General features: G+C 45.5%; 1 protein-coding gene across 3 annotated transcripts in view; it reads right to left on the minus strand.

Annotated features, from left to right (window-relative positions):
* NGEF (neuronal guanine nucleotide exchange factor) overlaps window positions 1-25,049 on the minus strand; it is a 43,271-nt gene extending 18,222 nt beyond the window's left edge. Inside the window, exons 1-5 of one of the 3 annotated variants that reach the window (XM_054166336.1) lie at window positions 24,764-25,049; window positions 21,286-21,400; window positions 11,119-11,307; window positions 10,906-11,009; window positions 5,986-6,260 (exon numbers count right to left, since the gene is read on the minus strand). In XM_054166336.1, the coding sequence (XP_054022311.1) occupies window positions 5,986-6,260; window positions 10,906-11,009; window positions 11,119-11,307; window positions 21,286-21,400; window positions 24,764-25,022 (942 nt within the window). In that variant the 5' untranslated portion in view covers window positions 25,023-25,049. Of the gene's footprint in view, window positions 1-5,985; window positions 6,261-10,905; window positions 11,010-11,118; window positions 11,308-12,245; window positions 12,534-21,285; window positions 21,401-22,625; window positions 22,645-24,763 lie in introns of those variants that run through there. The other 2 variants (XM_054166337.1, XM_054166338.1) reach the window with 2 other exon arrangements.
* Window positions 25,050-25,060: the final 11 nt, after the last annotated feature.

A 25,060-nucleotide genomic window follows, 5' to 3' on the forward strand; every position in this document is an offset into this window, starting at 1 on the left:
GGTAAAAGTGCAATGAAGAATAAGACAAGAGGTGCTGGGACAGCCTGTCTCTTCCTAATATCTTGGGGATTGATACCACCAGTCATTTTGCACTGCAGCTTTCTGGACACCCCAAGGCAGGATATCTTTTTTTCTGCCAGGTCTTTGATTGCAAGATTGCCATAAGACCCAAGATTGAGATCTCCCATTCTATCACACCCTTTAAATTCTCAGAAAACTTGCTCAATCTCGGTGGCTGTAGATCTGTAGAAGTTCCTCTGCCTACATTTGGCTAAATTAGTTTCTGTACATTTGCTGTTTGCTATAGTGAGAGGGTGCGTGGCCTGCATAGGTGCGTGCAGAGCGCAAGCCAGACCAAGGAAACAACTAAATCCATAGTCAAAATATCAGTGCACAGGGTTCTAATCGAAAGGAAATTCCAGGAAAGTAAGTAACACCTTGTGACCATTTGAGGCTGTGCCTTTAAGGAAGGGGCACACTGGCTAAATGTTTATAAAATATTTGGGTATTCTAAAGGGATTTCATTGGCTGATTAAGGTCCTGGACCCAGTGCGGCTGGGACTTTCTCTCAGTCTTCCTTTCTTCGCTGCCCCTTTCGGCTGGGCTGCTTCTGGGCTTCTTGCCAAGAGATAAGAACTACCTCACTCCCTGTGCTTAGGCCTCTGCTGTGCTAACTCCCCTTTTTTCTCTTTTTCTACCTTTTTGGGGGAGAAGGGAGGTAGGGGGGGTGAAGGGGGCACAGGGGGAAGCCCCCTCTGTTGGGGGGCTGGTTTCTGCCTGTGTTTATTTGCTGTATATTTCTGTATGTATTGTAAAATACCTGTATTTGTGGTGTTACATACAATCTGTTTCCTTGTAAAATATAGTCTCTCATTTCTCCCACTGGGTTTCAGCCGTGGTTTCTTTCTCAGTGGGGGAGGGAAAGCAGAGCCTTTCCTTTCAACCCACCACACATCTCCACAGATTCAGACAAACTTCTGGAATTGTTCACTGCATGTGAATCCAGGTGGTCAGCTGCATACCCAAAGTACTTACTCCAATGAGCCCAGACTGCTGTTTCCTATTTGAATGGTAAGTATGAGCTGCAAACCTGCTAAACTGGCGCCAAATGCCCAAGCATGCAGTGTGATGATGGGATCTCTGTAGAATTATCTAACTTTGCTCTTACTAAGCAGTCAGTAGAAAACCTAATAAGCCCTGGCAAAAACTTTATCAAGGATGATACATGTCGGCAAAAACTTTATCAAGGATGATACATGTCAGCAAAAAGGGTTCACTGCAAAAACTGAGAATGCTTTGCTAAAGTGTATCGGTAAATCGGTTTTGGCAAGTTGTACTCAGTTTGGAATCTCCTAAAACATAGAAGATGAGCATGGTGCACGAAGATCATTACAGTTAGCAAGCAGAAAATAGCAAAAGGCTTGTGTAACAGCAACAGTGCAGCCAGCAGGGAAGCCATCGTCCCCCCTACTCAGCACTGGCAAGGCCACACCTCAGATACTGCATTCAGTTTTGGAATCCTGACTGCAAGAAAAGCATTGAGGTGCTGGAGTGGGTCCAAAGAAGATCAGCAAAGCTGGTGAAAGGTCTGGAGAGCAGGTCTTACAAGGTGCACAGTTAAAGGAACTGGGGAAAAAGAGATTCAGAGACCTTGCTCTCTACCACTACCTGAAATGAGGCTGCAGAGAGGGGAAAGTCAGTCTTTCCTCCCAACCAACAAGTGATAGGAAAAGAGGAAGTGGCCTCAACACATGCCAGGGAACATTAAGGTTGGACAGTAGGAACAATTTCTTCCCCAAAAGGGTTGTCAAGCCCTGGAATAGGCTGCCCTGGGGAGCAGTGAAGTCCTCTTCACTGTAGGAATTTAAACTTTGTAGATGTGATGCTGAGGGGCATGGCTTAGAGGTGAACTTGGCAGTGCTAGGTTAAATGGTTGAACTGGACAATCTTAAAGGTCTTTTCCAACCCAAACAATTCTGTAAAACAAAGAAACTGTACAATAAAAAGAGCAGGGACAAACTGAAAAGTAGAGAACTGAACTGGGAATGAAGAATAAACTGGAGTCACTCCAAAGAAAGGGCATACCTTACTCTAAGGTTTAAATTGAAAGAAGTTTCACATATTGAATGCTGTTCTGTGTACTCTCTGGATAACTTCCTCTTCAGCACCTAGTAACTGGGTGACAGAATCTTGCTTAATCTAAATTACATGTAATAGAGGCTGTGTGTATTCTCTCTAGTCATTTGTTCCTCCAGCTATTTTCATGTTGCCAGTCCTTTCCTCCATGTTGACTCCATGTCAAAACCCAAACTGCATTTCTCTTGGCTTGCTCTTCTTACACCATGATACGTTCTGTGCAGTTAAAAGAAAGCCCTTGGTGATTCATGATTTCCTCTGTTTGACACTCAGCAGATGTCTGGATAGTTAAAACTACCCTATTAAAAGCATGGTAATTTCTGATTGTTATTCCACAGCACGTAAATTTCCTATTTCCCTGACCTTTGTGATCTGTAGCATGGCTTTTTGCTTTTCCTCTTGTTCTTTCTTTTTCTGCATTTGCACCTACCTGCCACTTTCAGTTGCTGCTTTACATCTTTGCTAGTACCACATTCACTTCAAAGGCAAAAAAGGCTGGTACAGCTCAGGCCACATGGTCTGCATTTTCTGGGGGTTCCTGGGGCTAATGTGCCATGCTGCAACACTTTTTGGTTGCAGTTTCTAGGGAGTGGATGTGAGTTTCTTTTTTTCTTTTGTTTGCTTGGGGTTGGTTGGTTGTTTTGGTTGTTTTGGTCCTTCTCCCTTTCCTGAAATTCTTTTCTCTGACTAATTTTTTCAGTGAGGGCAATGACAAATTGCCTTCCATGACACTTGTCTGGCACCCATTGCTCTACCAGTCAGGTTTCTTGTTTTGAGGCTTGAAAAAGACCAGTGTCTTGGGTTTTATATTGTATTGACAACCTACTTAGTCTTATCTGTCATTGCCAACAATAAAGAACAAATTCTTCCTCTTGTTCTTGTCTCTTTCATTTTGCAGATTGCTGCAGATGAGCATCTTTGACTGTTGAAGCCTTGCTCCATCACAGCTGTGGTGGTATTACCTTCCTCTGGTGTGAACGAGGGCGTTTGCTTCAACTTTCTTTATACTTAGGTGATAGAATTCCTTCCTGTGGTGTAAATCATACTCCTGATCTTCCTTTCCTGGATGAAGACCTGCAAGATCCTCCAGTCCCCATGCTCACGACAGCTTTGAGGATAAAATTGGTCAGAAAGGTATGATTTTCTTAGGACATTTACTCCCAAGTATCTGCTGCCCTGTAATGCAGGTAAATTCATCCAGTCCTCCTTCCTGACGCTGAATGCTTTATATCCACTTCATGTAGCTCTTACGTACAGCTTGTACTCCCAATGTGAGCACAGTTCCAGCACTGCAGGCTAAGGACCACTTGCTTATAGCAAGGCTGAATTCTACATCATTTCTCTAATTGCCTCAGTGATTTCTCCAAGCTTTCTTGCTTTCTGTCCTTGACTTTCCTCACAAAGCAAACTCTCTACTTTATCTATTCAATGTTCATCCAATTTCACAGCTTTCTGGCTTTGAGCAATTTTATAATCTCTTATTGTGCTAATCCCAGAACAAACAGGAAGAAAATCTCAGCTCTGATAAACTAACATCAGGGGAAAGAGCAACATTTCTTTAAGGCAGCTCTGTCCTATCTCCATCTGCTTTATTTCTGTTGCTATTTAAGCAGAGAGAAGAAAATTCAGCACGCTTAATGTTGGGGTATAGCAGCATGGATATTTTTTCCTTAGAACACCTACAGCTAATGAACACAGCTCAACAGAAATGGCAGCTTTTGAAATCTACAATGCAAACTTCTAAGCCAATGTTTCTCTGTTAAAGACACTCATTTTGAAGCAGAAAGAAGAAGAAAAGCCTGTGGTTTTTCAGAGGCCAGATTGTGTTTGTAAGGCTGGCGGTTGAAAGGACCATGTTTTGCCAGGTAAACAGAACAAATCTGATATGGAAATAACCAGTGCAGAAGAAGAACGTGGAAAAGCAACAAACTACATTGGACACCTTCAACCATTTCCCTGACATACTAACAGCTTGTGATGCCAGCCCAGCCGCCCTGTATAAAAACACAGGGTGTAAGGAACACCTACCCACCACACCCCTGCAGTTCACAAGGTGAGCTTTTTTGGTGTCAAGGAGAAATTGCAGCCTTGGCCAGGATGCAGCTGGCACTGGGGTTCTCCTATGTTGACTGTACAAATCTAGGTAAACTCAAGGGCAACTACTCTCACCCCAAGACGTTCTTCAGCACTTTGGGTACAAGCTCACGAGCCCAGGCTGAACAGATAAACTGCCATGATGGTCTCACAGAATCACAGAATGATAGGGGCTGGAAGGGACCTCTGGAGATCACCTAGTCCAACAGCCCTGCTAAAGCAGGGTCACCTAGAGCAGGTTGCACAATAACACAGCCAGGCAGGTTTTGAAAGTCTCCAGAAAAAGAGATTCCACGACAACTCTGGGCAGCCCAGTCCAGTGCTCTGGCACCCCTAAAGGAAAGGCATTTCTCCTTATGTTTAAGTGAAACCACCTGTGTTCTAGTTTGTGCCTGTTGCCCCTTGTCCTATCACTGGGCACCACTGAAAAGAGCCCAGCCTCATTGTCTTTACCTCCACCCTTTTGATACTGATCAGCATTGAGAAGATCCCTTCTCAGCCTGTTCTTCTCCTGGCTAAAGAGCCCCAGATCTCTCATCCTCTCCTCAAAGAGAGATGCTCCATTTCTCCAGTCCCTTCAACATCTTTATGGCCCTCTGTCTCCAGTTGTTCCCCACCTCTCTTGAACTGGGGAGCCCAGAACTGGCCGCAATATTCCAGGCGCAGCCTCACCAGGGCAGAGTCAAGGGGGAGGACAAGATCCCTGAACCTGCTGGCCACATTCTTCTTAATGCACTTCAGAGTACTGTCAGCCTTCTTAGCCACAAGGGCACATTGCTGACTCATGGGGAAGCTGCCCACCAGCACTCCCAGGTCCTTCTCCACAGAACTTTCTAGCACATCACCCCCTCGCCTGTACTTGTATGTGGAGTTATTCCTCTCCAAGTGCAGGACTCTACACCTGCCCTCATTCAACTTCATGAGGTCTCACCTGAAGGAATCCTAGCACAGGCTTACTGTAGGATTCACAAGCTGGAGCATTTGAAGGCCCCATTGCTCCTATTGCAAGACAAACCACACGCTAAAAAAGGCTTGTCCGTGTCCACAGCTGGCTGGTGACAGAGTGCTCGTGCTCCCCACGCTACCCGAAATAGCAACAAGTTGTAAATTGTTGTGTGACTGAAATTTTCATTAATTGCAGCAGATGTCCCCACCTACTCCTTTCACTCTTTGATGCAGCCCTATAAATTAACAGAGTATGACTCTTAAACAGTGATGTCACTGCACTGTACAGCTAAAATGGAATTACAGCTATCATTCTTTTTTACTGTTTTACATAAGAGCCCGAGTAATAACATTAAAAAATAAGGAAGTTTACCAATCTTCATCTCTTTCCATTAAAACCTTCACATTTAAAACAGATTGCACTCAACAATTGAATTCTTCTAAGATTTCTATTAGAAATGATATATCCTGCTAGTAACTCCAGAAGAGGTTTAATGCACACTGGGAACCAAAAGCTCTGCTGCAAGAGCCTCTTCAGCATCCCTCTTCCTTTGTAAATCACTCCCATCACTGAATCAGGAAAGGCCAAAGAAGCTCTTTTCTGCTACAGAAAGGTCCAGCAGCTGTAGCACATAGAACACCATCTGTAGTTTTTGTAAAAAAAGGAGTGCAACACATGAAAGTGCTCCACAGAGCAAGGCTGTGACTGCTACAAAGCTTTTAATTTTGAAATCCCCAATTTGACTTCATACACTCTTACTCATTCGAGCAACAACCCAGTCAGGAAACACTCCGCCTTTCCCCCATTACCTCCTGCAGCTTGATCTCATCTGGCTGGAGGATGCTGAGGACCCCGCTGCTCCGGATCTCAGGAAGATCTTGCCATAAATTGAACCTAGAGTTGGAGTTTCTCAGCAAACTGATTTGTGGTGGAGCTTTGCTTTCAGGTGTACTTGTAGGTTCTGCTTCAGTTGGGGTTTCCTCACTGGGTGAGCTCTCCTCAGGGTCAGTCTGTGAGTCCTGCAGTCGTCTGGTTTCAATCTCCTGGCGTGTAGATTTGTCTCGATATTCCTGATACAAGAGCCCTAGGAGGCAACACAACAGGTCTGAGAGAGAGGCTACAGCTGACCAAAAAAGTAGAAATATCTTGTGGGAGAGGATATTTGTTTTGCCTTGGTTTACCTCAGCAAAGGTGAGAGAGATCCCTTTTGTGCTGAGCGACAAAGCTAATTATGGCATTCCTATTTCAGCCAGAAATAGAAACTATAAAGGGAAGGCTATTTCTAAACCCAAAGTGTTGTCAACAATCTGCTCTCACAAAACATTTAGTAACACAGTCAGATGAATCTGTGATCGATCAGCAGATGTAAAAGAAGTGGTTTGATATCTGCCAGGCTTTTCAATGTTTCCTTTAGACTTTGATTTTCTCAGTAATATGAATATGTTACAAGTTATAGATTGGTAGGTATGTGTAAGAGCGTTGAAACTGCAATTTGATGGCCACAAAAATTGTGAAGGAGGAAACACTGAGCTGCTAAGGCACTGGCCAGGTGAAGCACTGGGACAACAACCTAAGGTTACTAGTTTTGGTATTGACTTTGTGATTAGCCTCATTGCTTAATTTCCTTCTGTTTCTATGATGACCGAAGAGATAAAAATAACATTCAAGAGGTATCTGAATGCCACAGTACTAAGGAAAAGGCTCTCAATTCCCACCATTTTGCAGCACATCAATCACACAAACTGTCTCCTCAGTTTCAATCACTAACTTCAGAAGCAGACAAAATTGCACAGGATTTACCCCCACCCCCTGATTTCAAATGACAGCACACAAAAAGAGCAGGAATCCTGAAAATCCTTGGCCATCTTTAGAAGAGTCTTTTTCTCTCCTAGGTCTTTCTAACTGTCCCATTTCTCTTTCTGAGCCATCTGTAGGTCCCAGAATATTAATTGCTTGAATGTAAAATATAATTTAGAAAAGACAAGAGAGCATGAGCCTGTTCTGAGTCACTTTCTTCACTTACTCAAATTGAAGGAGCACAATTTGTATTATCTACCTTGGTTTGTGCTTGAATTGTAAAGTGTAACATTAATGAATGAAAAGTCTTTGGTGTTAAAAAAACCAAACCAATCTCTACACAGTTTATTTTGTCTGAATTATTAGAGGTTCAAATCTCTCTGGTCACATGCATTCACTATATTGGATCTCAGAAGCAGATTCTATGTGTAATAAGGTGAGACAACTGGGTCAGGCATTTTTCTAGGGAGGGCAAAAATGTAGATGTTGAAATCTCCACTACAGTTTTCGTGGGGTTCTGTACTACTAGAAATGTGCTGGGGAGAAGTGCAGGCACAAGGGCAGTGCTACCACATGCTGCAAGTGTATCCTGTTCTCCCTGGAAAGATGTTCAGCAGCAGATTAAAATAGCAATGAGGGTAGCTGTGCCTAGGAAACTGTACAGTCTCCTGTTAGCTTCCTACACAACAACCAAAGAGAGGAGACTTCCCTTGAAGTTTTACATGCTGCTGCTACTTATATAACTTCTCTCTGCGTCAAGTAGGCTTGTATGGCCTTCCTAAGCATTTCAGCCTGTTCTTCAGCACCAGTGGGGGTGCTGAGGATGTAGTGGGGTGAGAAGGCTCCCTCAGGAATGGTGCAGAGGGCCTGCTAGGTGGGAACTGCTTTCAGTGGTACTGAAAGCTCAGCCTGTGCCTGAGGGCATTGGTGCAGTAGAGCACTGGGGAGCAGGACAGACTGGGAAGTAACGCCCTGCAGCACTATGGATGGCACTTGTGGGAAAACAGGCTGGGAAACTGAAGCATAACCTGTCTCTTTTACTTGTCTTGGAGATAATTATACTTGCAGTGCCTGATTGTACAACCGTGTTGTGCTGGTGAGTCTGCCCCGCAAATCAGAGGCAGTTAAGGGTATTTATGTAGGGGGGTTTAGCATCCCTTGTGCAGATCGGGAGAGCATCCCTTTAAAAAGGTCCTCAGGACAAGCTTCCCCCATGCTTTTAAGGAAATAAAATCCAGGTGATGCAACTGGATTTTCCTCACAGACAAAATCTATGGAGCCTTCCACAACAGGCAAAGGCAAATATGGACATGGGGGGGGTCTGACCGACTAAAGGCATCTACCATCAGAATTCACTTGGAAATGACAGCAAGGTAACTCATTTTAAAGAAGGGGGCTGAAGAGAGAGCGGCTGAAGCTCCACCACAGACAGCAGTTTGGGGAGGAAGCAGAAAGGTGGCATCAGAAGAAAGACAAAAGAGAGGTAGATGTTTAGGCAGAAGAAGGGAGGGAGAAAACAAAGAGGGTTGTGCTAGCAAGTGACAAAAGATGACCTTCTTATTGTGGTGTGTAAGGTCCATCTGTATGTCAGTAAAGAGGTTACAGTTGGTAGAGGAAAGGCTTAAATGAGAGAGAGGGAGAGAAGCCATGGAAAAGCCTGCTCCAGGTGAAGCAGGATATGGTCACAACACAGGTCAAGTGGTGTAACAGATGCAAGGTTGGCGAAGAGAGTTTTGACAGAAGAAAGAAAAGCAAATCATCTGGGAACTGACTGGATGTGTAGAAAGAAGCTGAGATCAGTATTCAGGTGTGAACCAGAAGATAGGATGATTTAGTAAATGCTTACATTTAGAAAGTAACCCACCACAAAAGTACAAAATGTCAGAGACCTGTATGAGCTCCATTCATTGCTTTATGTCCCAACTATCCCTACTGTGACCCGGCTAAAGGTTAATTGTGTGGGCAGAGTATAGGTTTGGTGTTATGCATTGACTTCAGTGGTTAAGACTTATCTTCCTAAGGGGTATATACATTGTTTGTATAGTATACAATAGATTTTTCCCTTTGTGTTTATTCCATTTAATTTGCTGTCATAGTTTTCCTTCCCAGCTCTCTCAAGACCTGGGAGGAGAATTGAAAAACTAGTTACTAATTGTGGAAAATGCTTGCCTTAGAGAGTTCACAGTGCTTTTAAAGCAAATGTTATTATAATGAAAGCCATCTAAAATCTCTGGAGGTCCAGAGACAGTTTCTGTGAAATTCTCTGCTCCAGTTTCAGGCAAAAAAAATCATTAATGCCTCAACAACAGAAGGGATGGAAGGGAAAAAGTGTGTTCCAGCCATTTGAAATGACCTCTTCTGTTGAGAATTAGCAAAGTATCTCCTGTTGTCAAAACCCTGTCACCTCCATCAAGGTGCAACAGCTCTTCTTGCAGTTGCACTGACACATGCAGAGCTAGTGCATGGCCTCCCTCTGATATACAGCATATAAAAATATATATTAATGTAGCCACTGGGTTGCTCTGAAGTCCTGATGGTTGAGTATTTTTATCACGCCTCCTCGCAGTGCAGTGCCAGTAAACCGACAATGTATTGACACATCTGCCTTGGGAGATTAGTACCTACACAGCCAAAAGCAAGTAGCAGATCTGGCAATATCCAAGCAAATGGTTCACCACTTTCCTCCAGAAGGCCCTGAACGTAGCTGTTTTGTCTGACAGATGCTGGCAGGCTCCTGGTTTCCCACTGGCCTCTTTTCCCTGCACTGTCCCAGTGTCATCATACGCGCCAAGAATCAGCCCTGCCTGCCATAACCTGGCATAAAATTGCAGCCACTCTCCAAGAGACAGTGCGAGAAGCCTCCTCATTCCTGCCAGGTAAGATGTTCACCTTGCCGCTCCTGAGAGTTATTTATCCGATTTTCCCATGCCAAGTGCTACATTCCTGTTCTCTAGTCTCAAGGACCTTGCAGTTTCATTTCCTGAAACTGAACAGAACTATTGAAAAATGAAGCTTCTCTCTCTCCCCCCCCCCCCCAAAAAAAAAAAAACCACCCCAAAACCAAACCAAAAAACCCAGCCTTGGGACAGGATTTAACTCTGCAGTTGCCCAAATCTCTCTGAGGAATGTCACAATTCACATGTGGAGAAACCAAGTAACCAGTCGTGAAAGGCCTCTCCACGTGCTGCCCCCATCCCCCCTCCTCACCCACCCCTACCCCCCCCCCCCTTAAAAAAATTAAAGACTACAAGAGCAAGAGCACAACAGGCTCTGTCTTCTCCAGCTACCTAGATAACTCTGCCTTCCCAAAGAGACCACAAATGATAAAATAGCCACTGGTGTTGCATTTGCCATGGAGAAGCAAGTTGTTGTGCACACATGCTGACTCTGGTGCATGCACCTAACGTCCAATGCCTTAGTCTTGTGCCTTTTTGAGTATTGAAAATCAGATTTCTGCAGAAAGTTGGCTGTAGCCTTAACGATTAACTGCTTTGTAACTACAAGGACTAATCGTTCTTTATCGATGAAGGTAAAGCTGCTCGCTGACGGCGTTAAATCTCCTGCCAGGCAGCGTGCAAGCCTAACGCCCTTAAAGACAGCAAAGCCCACCGCTGAGGCCAGGGGGTTAATGTTTTACACCGGCAGCGAGAGGTTTTCCCCAGAAAGGACAGCTGGGTCCCGTAGCACAACCGCCTTACCCCTGCCCCAGGCTCCCTCCTGCCACGTACCGTTTAGTTGAGACCTGGGTTTCATTCACTAAATGCCGCGGGTCTGGGGGTGTGGGAGGCCGGCAGACGTCCCCGGGTTGAGGGGCCCGTCCCGCACACCTGGGGGCTGCCAGCGGCACAGCGGAGTTGTGGGGAAGCGCAGCCGCCGAACAACCGGGCGGACCCTCCCGCCAGGACGGAACGAGGCTGGGCACGGCTCCTTACCGATGTGCTCGATGAGGTTCCTCCAGGAGTCGGCCGTCATGGGGTGGGCGGGCGGCGGTGCCGTGGCGGTGGTGGGGTTCTCCTCAGCGGCAGCCGTGGGCTCCCTGTGGGAGGCGGGGGCACCCTCAGCCGCGGTAGCGGGCTGGCGGCGGGCCGGCCCCCTCCGCCCCGGACGCGGCCCCTGGCGCCCACCCTTGGTCTCCCCCCGCTCACCTGCTGGGATGTCCCGCCGTGCCGTCCTGGTCGAGGGCGCAGGCGGCGCTGAGAGCCGCAGCCAGCAGCTCCATGGCCGGCGGCGGCAGGCGGCTGCCGAGCAGCTCCGGCGGCAGCTCCGGCGGCAGCGGCGCGGAGTTGGGGGAGCCCGGGCGGTTGCCACGGTAACGGGGGTAGGAAGGCAGCAGCCTGCGAGGGAGGGAGAGGGGAGCTGCGGCCGCCCCTGAGGCGCCCTCGCAACCCCTCGAGACTCTGAGCCCCCAAACCCCCTCAGAGCCTCTCCTCAGACACACGCTCCCCCCACACCCCAGGCATCCTCATGCACTCTTCCCCCGAAATCTCTAGAGAGCCCCTCAAGCCTTCCCTCAGACCCGTCTCAGAGACCTCTCCAAATTGGCTCAGAGCTTCTCCTCGAGCACCCACAACCCACTCAAAGCTCTATGGCTCCTTGCAGCCCCTCTCTGTGTTCCCGCATCTCCTCCGAGGCCCCATAGAGCTCCTCCAAACCCCCACGGACCCCCTCGCGAGACCCCTCAGAGCCCGTTTGAGTTCCGCAACCCCGCACCCTCCGAACCGCTTGGAGACCCCCAAACTCAGCTCTCAGAGCTCCCACCGGACCCCAGTGTCCCCCGACAGCCCGTCGGAGCCTCCCGATACACCTCAGAGCCTCCAAAATCTTTTCTCAGCTCCCCTCCCCCCAAATTCCCCTCTCGCAGTCCCCAACCTCTTGCAGCCCCCACCTGGTGCCCGGCACCCCTGCCCGCAGAGACCTCCTCAGTCCCCCAGCTCCGCTCCAGCGCAGGTCCCTCCTCCACCGGGAGGCTGACTCCCTCCTCCCCAAGGGCCCCCTCAAAAAACAGCAATACCTGCCCCAGCCTCCCCCCCCCCCCATTCCCCCCCTTCACAGGCACCCCTACCTCCATGCCCCCTATTCTCCTGCAGAGAGGCTCCTTCCTCAGGTGCAGGGAAGCCCCTTTTCCATTCCTCCCTCGCTCCTCATCAAGACACCCTCCCCCGGCAAGCACCCCCACACCCCATCCCACGCAGCAGCCTGGCCCACAGCCCCTCTTCTCCATGCACACACCCCCTCTTCACAGCCGGAGGGGGGGTCCTGCCCTGGCACTGACCTCTCTCTCCTCCCTCAAACCCAGGGCACAGCGCTGCCACCCATCCCTTTCTTCTCTGTGCCTATGTGCGGCTGGCGTCGGCTTTGAGGGAGAAGAGGGGCTCTCCTGAACTGCTTCCAGATCTGGTGCATATGGTGCGTTTCTTCTCCCGGAACGAAACCCTGAGATGGAGGAATGTAGCTGGGAAACAGCCTAATCCCTCCTGCCGGTTACTGTGCTCCTGGTTACCCCACAGAATTCACTGTTCTCCTCCTCTGGCAGGGCTTTGCACCCGCCGGGTCATCTCCCTCCTTCTCTTCTTTAGTGTTGCTACTTCTATAAAGATGTATTGTCTCGTTTAGGCACTATCTCAGTACCCAATGATCTCTATCTGTCTTCTTGCAGGTAACTGGTTTTTTGCCTCGGGAGTAAATCCTCTTGAGCTCCAGAGCAGGGTTTATTTACAACCTTGGATCTGTTGAGTGCTTGTGGACAAGTTGGGTGCAGCTCTTCCCTATGTATTAGTAATCCCCAGAGAAAAAAAACCCAAAACAAACACAGCCCAAAAAATCCCACAGCCAACACCCCACAAAACAAAAAAAACCAAACCAAACCAAAACCCAAAGCAAACCAGCCCTGTCGTCTGCACCAGATTGCACCTGAGGAGCTAACAGTCAGAAAATGCTCAGCAATTCTTCTCTTTCTCTCTGCTGTACAAATAACCATGGGTTGTTTGTTGGGTTTTGGTTTGGTTTGGTGTTTTTTTCCTGTCTCTTTTCTGTATGTTGTAATGTAATTTCTGCAACAGCATGAAATCCATGCATTGGTCTGTATGTTTAAAATGGTTTCCTCCTTATAATTTTTATATTGTATTTGCTAAATGATATATCAGGACAGCTTTTTGTCAGCACATTCAGAAGAACTCCTTCAGCTTATATGAACTAGATCTCTATCTGGTACACAGGAGAGCTCAGTCCTTAAGTCATTAAGAGGCAGGATGGAGAGAAAAACAGCTGGAAAAGTCGTTGAAGACTCAGAGAAGTCTGTTAGCCAAGTCCAGTCCTCAAGTGGGAGGTCAGAAGGATGAGACAAGCAATAGGAAAAATCAGGGTGAGGGTGAGAGCTGGAGCCTGTTTTGCACTTACAGAGGAGGCGGAGGGCAGCCTGACAGCCGGGGCTGTACAGAGGCACATTGTCACAGGGTAGTCGATGTGGGATGAAAGTGGGTTATCAGTCATTAAACACTGGGGCTAAGGGGCTTGGGGAAACAGGTGAGCACGGGGGCAGTCCTAACCTTGGAGGAGGGACAAAGCAGCAGAGACTATCTGAAACTCTACCTAATGACTGACATTTTGGTGGCTTGCTGCAAGGACAAGAATATTGTCAAGGGTTTTAGTAAGTGGGTGGTGTGCTGAAAAGCTTTTTTCTTAGAAAAGGGGAGGGAGGGCATTAACTGTACTGAACCTCTTCGTTATCTTGAATTCTGGAAAAGCAGAGATGTTGTTTACTATTTTCTAAAGGGAAGGACTGAAAGCAATGGGGAGTTCTCTCAAAGGCAAATCAGTGCATATGCTCTTACTGACACTGCTAGAAGGACTATATAGCCAAATAGAACTTTGGGGTGCATATACTAAAAACACAGAATAAATCTCTCAGAAGTATGCTTTAAGAGTTTAGCAGATTCTAACCCCTCACATTGCTTCACTCCCAAAGGTTAAACTCTGTCACAAATTGAAATTTCTTTTTAGAAAAAGTGTCCAGGTCATGGTATAAAAAAACATTGCAAAATAGAGAGCATCTTTTATGGATCCTGTAACTGTCTGGTAATTTGATCCCGCCTGTCTTCCTTTTCCCTTCAACTTTTCCCAAAGAATTTCACTTCTGGTCTGAGATGAAAACCCAAAAATACCACTTGACAGCAATAATGGTAATATAAATGCTGGAAGCTCTGAAAGGGTGAGAACACCAGCTAAGAGTGAAGTGCCCTCTGTGACTGTGGGAAGCCACAGTTTGTATTTTGTGTCTTGGAGATGTGTTCCACTGTGTAGCAATGACTAATATATTTTCCTTCCTTTAGAACTTTTTTGTTTGTTTGTTTTTGACTGCAGTTTGGTCTTTAAAAAATGTTACTCTTTCCTCCTTTCCAGGCTTATTCTCATACTGCATGTTGATGTACAGAGAAAGTCCATAAACAGAACAAGTGCCTGAGAAATACTTTTTTCTCCCAAGTGAAGTGACAGAGTGTTCCCATCACTCTGGGACTGAAGTAAAGAAATGATATTTAGCAAGATAGAGATATTTTTGTCCTACAAAAATGGTTAGGATTTTCTAAATCTTGCTTTTCTGCTTGAGGACAAATCAGAAAGCTTTAAAAGTTTGCCATTAAAAATGAAGGCAGGCAAACAAGTGATTCTTTCTCAGCAGTCTGGTGGCTGGGGAGGTTCAATCTGGGTGTGGGGGATTCAAATTGGAGTCGTGGCTGTGTCATTGCTTCACATTCCACATGCTACTGCCTGTTCCAGGGCGGATCCATCTCTCTTCCTTGAATTGCTCTGCTTTCTCTGGTCGCTGGGAAACGTGCTTGAAGCGAGTGAATACCTTATTCACCAGATACCACTTTAGGTCAGTCAGTACTGGACAATTACTGCTAAGTAGAGTAACTCTGGCATAGCTGCTTCTTTCTTCCTCCCTACTACCACAACTGGTAGGACTTTGTGTGCAGTTTAAGCTGACCCAGATGCTCAATTCCACTTTTCACTCAACTATCTGTGGAAGATCTCTACCTCCACTTTTATGCCAGTGCTCACACTTGTCTCATCCTTGGTGAGCAGGTTTGGGCAGCTAAAGCAGTACAAAATTTAGGCTGGAGGTTAGGAGGAAGTTTTGCACAGAGAGAGTGATTGCCCACTGGAATGGGCTGCCTGAGGAGGTGGTGGGGTCGCTGTCGCTGGAGGTGTTCAGGGCGAGGCTTGACAGGATGCTTGGTTCCATGGTTTATTTGATTGGGTAGTGTTGGATGATAGGTTGGACACGGTGATCTCGAAGGTCTCTTCCAGCCTGGTTAATTCTATTCTATTCTATTCTAAAATGAGGTTTTTTTTGGTTTTTTTTTTAGAACTAGCTTTGTGTTTGTCTGGATTATCTTGCTACAGGGTGAGATCAATGTGAATGCCAGTGTAACAGAGGTGGCAGACATGCAGATGGGTGGCAGGACCATGACAGTGCCATCTTGGATTATTTTACACGGCTTTGGAACTGCAGAAGTTCCCACTCCATCTAATCTTAACTACCTGGGTGGGAGTTTGGAGGTTTTCTTTTTTCTCTCAATGTGTCAACAATGAATTTGATCCAAAGCCCAAAAATATTTTCTCCATATCATCAAAATCACTAAAATCTCATAATGACAGATTAGTCCTCTGACTGAAATCCCTGTATTTCATCCTCAAATTCTCTATCTAGTTGTAGGAGAAGAGAAAGAATCAGACTATTAGAGCAACATACATGAAAGAACTAGTTACAGATCCCACCCTGGCATCATACAAGTGGTTCTGTGTGCCCTGTGCTCCTGTTGGTGACAGAAGTCATGCAGAGCCCTGACAGGCTGAAGCCCTGTTTTATCTCAGGAATTCTTAGGATCTTCACTAGAAATGTTGGATTCACATGGCCATTCAACATGACCACAGCATGACCACAGTTCAGCTCCCTGTGGCCAATGAAGAGAGAGTTTGATGGTGTGATCTGCAAAGAGGAGTGTGGCTGCAGCCTGTTCTGAGCTGTTGGAAAAGATTTTAAATGTTGGTTGATCTGGTCCATGCTTGCATTATGAATGTGATAATTGATGTGAGTTTATAATTAGTTTATTGTAATTATCTTGCTTTAAATTATGGGTGTTGGGGGGGTGAATTTCCAATCTTGGTTCATATGTTCAGACACTAGTAATTTTGAAAAATGCCTAATTGTTTGAATTAAGATTTCTTATATACATCTGAGCTCAAAAGCAATCCTTAGAATAAAGCTATGCAAAGAGCTTGTTTTGAAAGGACACCAAAATGCTTTTTTTCCCCATGTTCTCTTACAGCAGTTTTTAGAAACTAGACCTCCCCTTCCAGAAACTAAAAAGAGAAGATGCAGTCCAGCAGATCTTATTCATGAAAAATTCCTCAAGCCCTTCTACTCAGTGGGAGTTTTACACCAAGAAAGGCCAAAAGATGAGGTAAGAAGCACTGTTTCAATCTGAGCTAACCAATTTTGTGGAGAAGTGTGAAGTTAGTAATAGATTTGAATGTTAGACCTAGTCAAGCATATTTTCATACTTCAGGTTCATTCAGGTTCTTTCTGTTCACATGTGGTTTTTAGCACTGTTTTTGACAGTGACTGTGTTTGCTCAATTTCTATTCCTTTTTGTTGTTGTTGTTGACATTTTAGTGGGAGATAAATGATAAATGGAAATCCTTACCCCTAATATTTTTAGATCCTAAAGGCCAAGAGCACATCTGTTCTTCTGAACCTCCTTAAGCTTTCATCAAAATACTTTAATTATATCTGTTGGGGCTGGCAGCTTTACCAACAACTAAAAATATTCAGAGCTTCCTATATTGAGATCTTTACCTTTTGATGCTCATAATCATCAGGGTTAAATTTAAACTATCTGTCATGGAGAGTTTCTATTTATATATATATATATATATATTTAATTAACATTTTTTAGGCTTGAGAAAAGATTATTGTATCCCCGTGAAAGGAAAACAGAAAACATATTGTCCTGTCCTTTGAGGAGCTTTTGGTTCTGTTGAAATACAAGTTGAAATTTGGGGGTTGCTAGTGCTTCACCTTTGGCACACTTAAGAAAATCCATGGAAATCACAGGCCCTTTTCCACTCTGCAATGCATGCAAACTGCCTGGTCCTATTTCTAGGCACTGTGAGACAAGACCGTTGCTGCTATATGCTTAGTGTTCCCTGTGCTGAGTCCAGGCAGCTTGGCGAGAAAAGTGTGTGACTGAAAAACAAAGGCAACAATACTCAAGCATGGAGAGTGAAGAAGTCTATTGAATTGAGAGACTGCTCTGAAGAGAGGAACCTGCCCACAGCTGGGTGTTTGAGGAAAAGATGGGAGCTAGGAGGAGGGGAGGGAGACTAAGATTGTATGAAGCGCCAAAGGGTGAAAAGCCTTGAAATGGCAGGACAGTGAGAGATGAGCCACAGGAGGGAAGAGGGAGGAATCATGTGCCTGGAAAACAGTAGGCCGAGGAAATGGTGAGGGGAATTACAAGTTGAAGCTGCTAGAAAAGGAGTGAAACAGGTTAGAGGAGGACCTGAGGGTTAGAGTAAGACCAGAGGAAGCAGACTGGGAGAGATGGAGGGCAAAACTTGCAGGGTAATGAAACCATGACTAGGCTGAAAAACCTCAGGAGCTGGGTAAAATAGGTAGACTGGGATTGAGAGCTCCACTGGCTGCATGCTGGAAAGATATTTGATTAGAACTGGGTATGCTACTGCGTGCTATTCTGTGTGATCCTGTCAAATATAAGGTTTCATCAGTAGTAACATTTTAATATCGACAGTGTTGTTGTGTTGTTATTGTTTTGGTTGGGGATTTTTACTGAAAGCTTAGCAGTTTTTAATATTCTTCTCCCTGCAATACTGTTCCTCTTAGACTGTTTTTAAGATTCAGATGTACAAGAGTGAAAACCTTGTAGTGTGATAAAACATAAAGGTCTAGTGAACATGTGTTTGCACCAACTATTTCTGACCTCACCACTTGCAAACTGAAGAAGCACCATTGGCAGCATAGAGAAGAGGTGCCTATAAGAAATTTATTTCCTAAGTAGAAAGAAGCTGCTCGAGTATGGCATGGTAGCTTTTGCCATGCAGTTCCTAACCTCTCTAGAGGCTTTCCCTGCTTTTCTGGTTAAATCAGGCTATAAAAGCAGTGCCCTCTACTGCCCAGGACAAATAGTACTGTGCCACAGGATGCTAAGCCAAAGACACCCAGGCACCCTTCAGAGCGTGATGCTTTTACATGCATACTGTTGGTTTTTTGTTCTAATATGCATATTTGGCTGAATTCAAACCAGGCAGACTCATTTTGCTGCTGAAGGTGACTATTTGTATTCAGTGTTGTAGTACTTTCCTTTGTGCTCAGATCAAACGTAATTAAGTGATTTTTAGATGAGCTGGAGGTTTCATTGCTAGCCTGAAGAAATAGTTTGCTCTGCACTGGTAGAGCAGTGACCTCACAGTGAGCTTTGCAATGTGAAATGTGGGTTTCTCTTCCATTTTATCTAGTGGCCCATAATAAAGACATATCATTTTTGGAATCTGACTCACTGGGTAATCGTAGGTAAATAATAGATCATGCTGCTGAAACATCTCCATTGTATTAGAAACGAAGAGAAGTCAACATCCTATTAGCTGGTAAAGTAGGTTAGACACTGATTAGTGAATCTCCATTCTAAGGTTTGAAATTACTAATTTTCTGGTCTCTGTGGGAGCTGCTTTCAGCTGAGGCTGACAGCTATGGATGGACACCCTGCGTGGATGTTTTCCTGTGGTAGTTTTTTATGATCTCAGTCTACACAACTGCTGCCGCTATGGAGCTGGAAGGGCTGATCACAGTGGGAAGGAGCAGCTTTTGCTCTGTTCACCTTCTTCTAGGTCTTTGGCTCTGGTTACTCTGAAAAATAGGATTTGTGCTAGAAGCCCAAACCTGAAATGTTTGGGGCAAGTCAGCTGAGTTGTTGGGAAGCAACTTGTCATGTGAGGAGTTTGGGTCTTTGTACAAGGCGGAAGACTGGGAGGGAGCCATGGGATCTGATGGAGAATTCTGGAGTGCTTAGAGGCAGGCTGAGGGTTGCACAGGAGAAAAGCCATGGGAAAAAAAAGAAAGTAATTTGAGAACAGTTAGGCATAAAAGCACTCTTGAGAAATATCTTATGGAAGGCATATGGCAGATTTTGGAACACTAGCAATAGTGTTTGAATCACAGAATCACAGAATGCTAGGAGTTGGAAGGGACCTCTCGCGATGATCTAGTCCAACCCATCTGCTAAATCAGTGTTATCTAGAGCAGGCTGTATGGGAACACAGTGTCCAGGTGGGTTTTGAAAGTCTCAGAGAAGGACACTCCACAACCTCTCTGGGCACCCTGCTCCAGTGCTCCAGCACCCTCAAGAAAAAGAAGCTTTTCCTTATGTTTAAGTGAAACCTCCTGTTTGTGCCTGTTGCCCCTTGTCATAACACTGGGCACCGCTGAAAAGAGCCCAGCCTCATCCTCTTTATCTCCACCCTTTCGATACTGATCAGCATTGAGAAGATCCCCTCCCAGTCTGCTCTTCTCCAGGCTAAAGAGCCCCAGATCTCTCATCCTCTCCTCATAACAGACATGCTCCAGTACTCTCATCATCTTTGTGATCTTTTGTTGGACTCTCTCCAGTATTTTCCTATCTCTCTTGAACTGGGGAGCCCAGAGCGGGGTACAATGCTCCAGGTGCGGTCTCACTAGGGGAGAGCAGACGGACAGGAGAATCTCCTTTGACCAAGTGACCACACTCATCTTAATGCTCCCTAGAGTACTCTCCTTTCTGCAGAATTGCTAGCTTCTGCTTTCAGAAGAAGTCCTAGCTGAGAGCATCAAGTTTTATTCTTTTGGGGAGAGATTAAATGCAATTCTTGAGACCAGTGATAAGACTTTAGATGTCTTACCTGCACCATGTTCTGTTTTCCCAATAGCACAGAAAGAAGAGTGTTACCACAAAAACCAGTAGCAATTTTGGGGCCTTGCAGGCTTTTCACAATGGTGATTTCTATTGTTTCTCTTATAGATTATAGTTGATATTTTGGAGAAGAGGAGAGCAGTACAGGGGCTCAGTTTGAGCTGGAACTCTGGTCTCATTCTCCATCAAATTTCTCTGCTCTGTTTCGAGATGTGTTGTCACCCAGCAGCACTGCCTCCTGTTAGCAGACACATGACTTTGCATGTTTCAGAGCTGCCTAAGTGACAGTGTCAGGATGTCAGAAACTGAGAGTGATGATTATTAGACAAGGGGAGGAAGACAGATGGGTTAGACATCACACCAGACTGTAACTGTCTAGTTTCATATGCTCAGTTTAATGCCAAAGGGCAATCAGTTCTAGCCAGAGCAATTAATTTATTTAAATCCATCTTGACTAAAGTTTTTTTCTACTAGAGTCCTCTCCATTACAGAAGGAGCCTGGAATGGGACTGTGCATTACACCAGCACAGCTGGGCTCGGCAACTGGGACCAGCAGTAGAACTGATGTACTTGTAGAGGGCAAGTGCTTAATGCTTTCAGCTTGAACTTCTACAGTACAAGCAGAGACTATCTCATAGCTGTGCACACAAAAGATAAGAAGCTGAAGGGGGAGTTTGGGAGAACACCTCACTCATGTATTTGAAAATGTAAGGCTAGGCAGCTGCTCCTCAATCTGCCTGGCTGCAGTGGCAAGGGATTAGGGGCAAGGTTACATTTATGGGATATATGCAAATTTATGGGTTGTGGGATCAGGGCCTTTTGCTGGATCTAGGTTGTTGATGGATTTAAGCCAAAAAGGGCTATGCCACTGAAAGCCTCTGTTGCCTATCAGTTCTTCAAAGTAAACATCAAGTAGAAAGTCAGAATTCTTTAGAAAACATCTTTGTAGCTTCAGCAATAAAATCCTGGGTTTGGTGTGGGTTGTGTGACAGACTTCAGGAGAGCCCTCTGGGAATGATAAAAATGGGATCACCCTTACATTGAGGTGTTCCATAAGGAAATGTCCACAGGCCCTCCTTACTCTCTCAACAAGTTGCTTAAGGCAGTCTGTCCAGTTTGCTTACACCACTGGGTGATCCCACATCACATTCCCCTTTTTCTGTCTTACCCACTGTCTTCTTGTGCCCACTTTTCCTTTCACTGTTTTCTCCAGACTCATCCCATTAAGACCCTTTATACCATGATACTATACTATGTATATTAAGACTATGCTATATCTTAGTCCAGCTATCCTTCCTCAAGTAAGCATTCTTGCTCTGATGCCACCCTGTGTGTGCACTTCCTTACCTTTGGATCCATAGTTCATCTAAGGTTGTTTTGTCAGAGTTTACTGGAGATGGTGATCCCTTAGGAGGTAAAACGTTCAGAGGCTCTTTGACAGTCTCGTTGTTTTTGAGTGAACCTGTGATATAAGAGAAAGCCAAGAGGGTTTAAAACACTCAGGTTTCTTCAGGGTCAGCTTTTCTTTTACTGTAGGTAGTGGCTTGCTCATACCATAGGCAACAGGAGGACCACAGACACAAAGATGGTTAGAGTGCATTTTCAAACAAAGTGCCACTGGCTTGTGTAGCACAAATCTGCACAGCCTTTGTCATAGCTGTAAATGCATTTGAGAGAAGGTGAATATCAGTCCTTACTTATATGCAGTAGTCTCACCACTGAAATCTGGGTCCCAGCACTAGTGATTTTCAGTACTATTCTTTAAGGAGAAAAGGTTCATCTCTGTGTGCCTGTGGATGCAAGTATCTTGTTTCCCAAGTCAGGGCTTCATTGCTCTCTGCTTTCAAGCATACAGAAGATGTTCAGTTTACTGGATTAATGAAGGCTAGATCTGGGTGAGACAGGAGCTTTACTTTTAATTGCTTCTCCAGTTTCCCCCAGGTGAGCCTCTGAGAACCAAAGTTGTATTAAGTCCATGGCTTACCGCAGCAGTGCTTGGCAGAAGAGGATGCGTCTCACTTTTCAAATGAAACCTCCTATTGTTTGAGGCCTGTTGATAAATGGCCTTGTTGGGTTTTGTTAGAAATCTTTTGGTCTAAGTCATAATTCTGTTTGCATTTCAAACTGGTGACAGCACAGGCAGGTCAATGCTCGGACTGAAGCCAGTTCCTGATGGACCCTTTTTAATCAATGCTACTGAATTTCACAGGGACTGGACTTGTAAACCTCCCTAAATTAGTGCTACAAGCTTATGAAACACCAGTCTGAGCTGTTCTCTTTCCCTTTTGAATAGTTTTAACATTTTATCCTTGTATCAGAGAAGATTGTTAAAAAAAACCCCAACAACTCTTTTTTCAGTTAAAGGAAGGCATCTATTAGGTTTTACAGCTCCTAGGCTGAGAGTCAAAACTAGGGAAAGGGTGTCTATATAAAAGTCTTTGCTGGACTTACATCATTTTACAGTATTTTTCTTGTTATAATTTCTTGAGTCTTTATTTTTCCCATTTTGGATCCTACTCTCTATTTCCCCCTGTATCTTTGTCTCTCTTCCTTTCTTCTTTCCTTCCCCTCTCCTCACCCCGAGTCATTTCCTAAGCAAAATGAGAACAGTTTAGTATTTGAGCTTGAGTCAGACTCTTGGATAGCTGCTGTTGAAATGGGTTTGAAGTCAAGATAAAAGAGCTCACCCATCCCTTGCTTCCATGCACGTCAGCAAATGCTGTCAGAAGTTCCTGCTACAAATGAGGCTGGTGTAGAAGCACCTGCTGTCCGGTTTCGGGGAGAGGGGATGGGATCAGTAGAGTGGAGGGAGAGGATAGAAGAGCTGCTTATACAGCCCTAGCTGTATAAAAGCTGTATCACTGAGGTGGACTTGCTACAGTCATACTGGAGAATGAGCTATTGCTCCTAGCCCAGATCTTGCTGTACAGACTGGAGAAAAGAAATGTTCCCAGTGTGTCCTGCTGAACAACTGCAGATATGGAAGAAAAAACCCTGTTTGCAACAGATCCTGTTTCACAGCAGTGGTCACACAGAGAGGGAGGAGAGAGAGAGAAGTGCAGGTCAGCTTCCTTGGATGCTCTAATGAGATGCTGAGAGAAAAGCCCTTCTTTCAGCTTGTCCTTCCTCAATGACACTGGCTAGACAGGAGGGATGTCTTCCTGTGCCACTGTCCCGATGCTGTGACGCTGCAGATGTATGAAGAAGCTGCGTCCTTCTTAGCTGCTCCTGCTGCAGTGGCACCAGCAGGTGACAGGGCTTCCTCAGCAGCAGTCTGGATGCGTTGACACTCTGGGAGCAGGAGAGAGGGTGAGTCCCATCTGTGCTTGCTCTGCAGCAATGCTCTGGGAAGGTGGCGAGAGGATGACTCTGCTCTGGTCCTGCTGCTGTACTGGCAGGCTGGAGAGCAGCTCAGCTTTGGCATGGGCGAGGCTCAGTTTATCCACAAACCTCATTGCAACAGTAGCAGAATATTAAACAGGAGACGTTTGCTCTGCTGCTGTCTGCTGTCTGCTTGGAAACTTGGAGAAGGGAGGGAACTTTCCTTCTGTCCATGCCACAAGGTTGAATGGGCCTTTATACTGCTGAAATAGCATGGCTCCCTTGGCAGGGCAGGCAGGAGACACCTATTTTCTTGGGGACATTTCCCAGACCTCTTATTTTGACATGGATCATGTCTGCTCTTTGTTTTCTTAGAGAACCGAATCTGCTGTCAGGGACTGAAGCAGTGTACTTAATACTGCATAACAAAGCACTAGCTGTCTTGCAGAGCACTTAATCATCAGGAGTAGCATGGTGTCCTTTTGGTCCATGCAGATAACCAAAGTTTAGAGTCCAGTGCCCTGTTTCTGTTAGAGTATAATCTGAAGCTAGGATAGGTATCTTCACTACGATTCCTTTTATTTTACAAGAAGTTATAGAAAAAAGTTATGGTTTTCTGAACACCTGGGAGGTGAATCAAAGGGCATTTTCTGTGTTCACAGTTTCAGGCATCTATCAGCATTTAGATTAAAACTACTTCCTTCTCCCTCCCCCCCATTTCCAGTGCTTCTGAGTGTGTTGCAATACCTCCTTTCGTAGCTCTCTTCTCAGCTTCTCCTATCTTTCTCTTGTGTCTTTCACAGGTAGCTGCTCAGACAAGGTACCAGCTCAGTGAAAGTCTGGCCTTGCACTGTGTCACTGTTCATACTGAAAGCCAGCTTGTTCCATTTCTGCTGAAGCCATAGCTGAGGATGTGCAGGTCCTGGATGGGGTTCTTACTATTCTCGTTCAAAGGGAGCATGGATATTTCTTACAGCTGTCATTGATGCAAAGTAGCAAGAACTACATTTTCAGAGAAGTCTTACTCCCCTCTCATAATGACCCATTGCCATTTCCACAGGCTTTGTCCATACATCTGTACTGCTCTGCTTTGCCCTTTGCTCTATATGCTGCTCATCTTGCGTAGTGCTGTTGCTTGTATAGATCTCACTGCTTTTGAACAAGTCCTTTCTGTATGTGAAAGAAGTTCCTACTTCATTGACAGCTTCACAGCTTTCCCTGTTTAAATTCTTTTTCTCTTAGAAAGCAGGGAGGTGGCAGAGCTGAGTCCCATATTTGTTTAGGTTCTCTACCATGAAGCATGTTTAAACATCTAACCATTTTGCATTTCCAGACAAGGATGGCACCCTCTGCCACTTGTGCCATAGGGCAGAGAACTTCTCTAGTGTGCTGACCCCTGAGCTGCTTTCTAGCTTCTCTGCCCCTTTTCTAATCTCATTGACTCCTATAGTTCCTATAGTCCCATTGGAAAAGGAAGCATGATGCTGATTGGGTCAGCACTCACCTGTGGCTTGCCCCATGTGCATTGCCTCTCTTGAAGTCTTCCTTTTCCCTCTGTTTGGCAGCCTCATTGACCGGTAGTACCTCGAATTTCTTTGAATGGCAATGTATTGTGTGTGTGAGTCCATCTCGTGGGTCTCTGGACTAGTGCCTTCTGACTCTTCCTCGCCTTCAGAGACTGAACCTGACTCTCGCAAAACCTGCTGAGAATGGAGCCTGCCATCAGAGACCCTGCAGGCAGCTTCTCTCCCATGCCCATCCATGGCTTCCAGATTTTGTCTCTATGGCAACTGAGACTCAG

Source organism: Dryobates pubescens, chromosome 13 (assembly GCF_014839835.1).
Source record: "Dryobates pubescens isolate bDryPub1 chromosome 13, bDryPub1.pri, whole genome shotgun sequence".
Lineage (NCBI taxonomy): Eukaryota > Metazoa > Chordata > Aves > Piciformes > Picidae > Dryobates > Dryobates pubescens.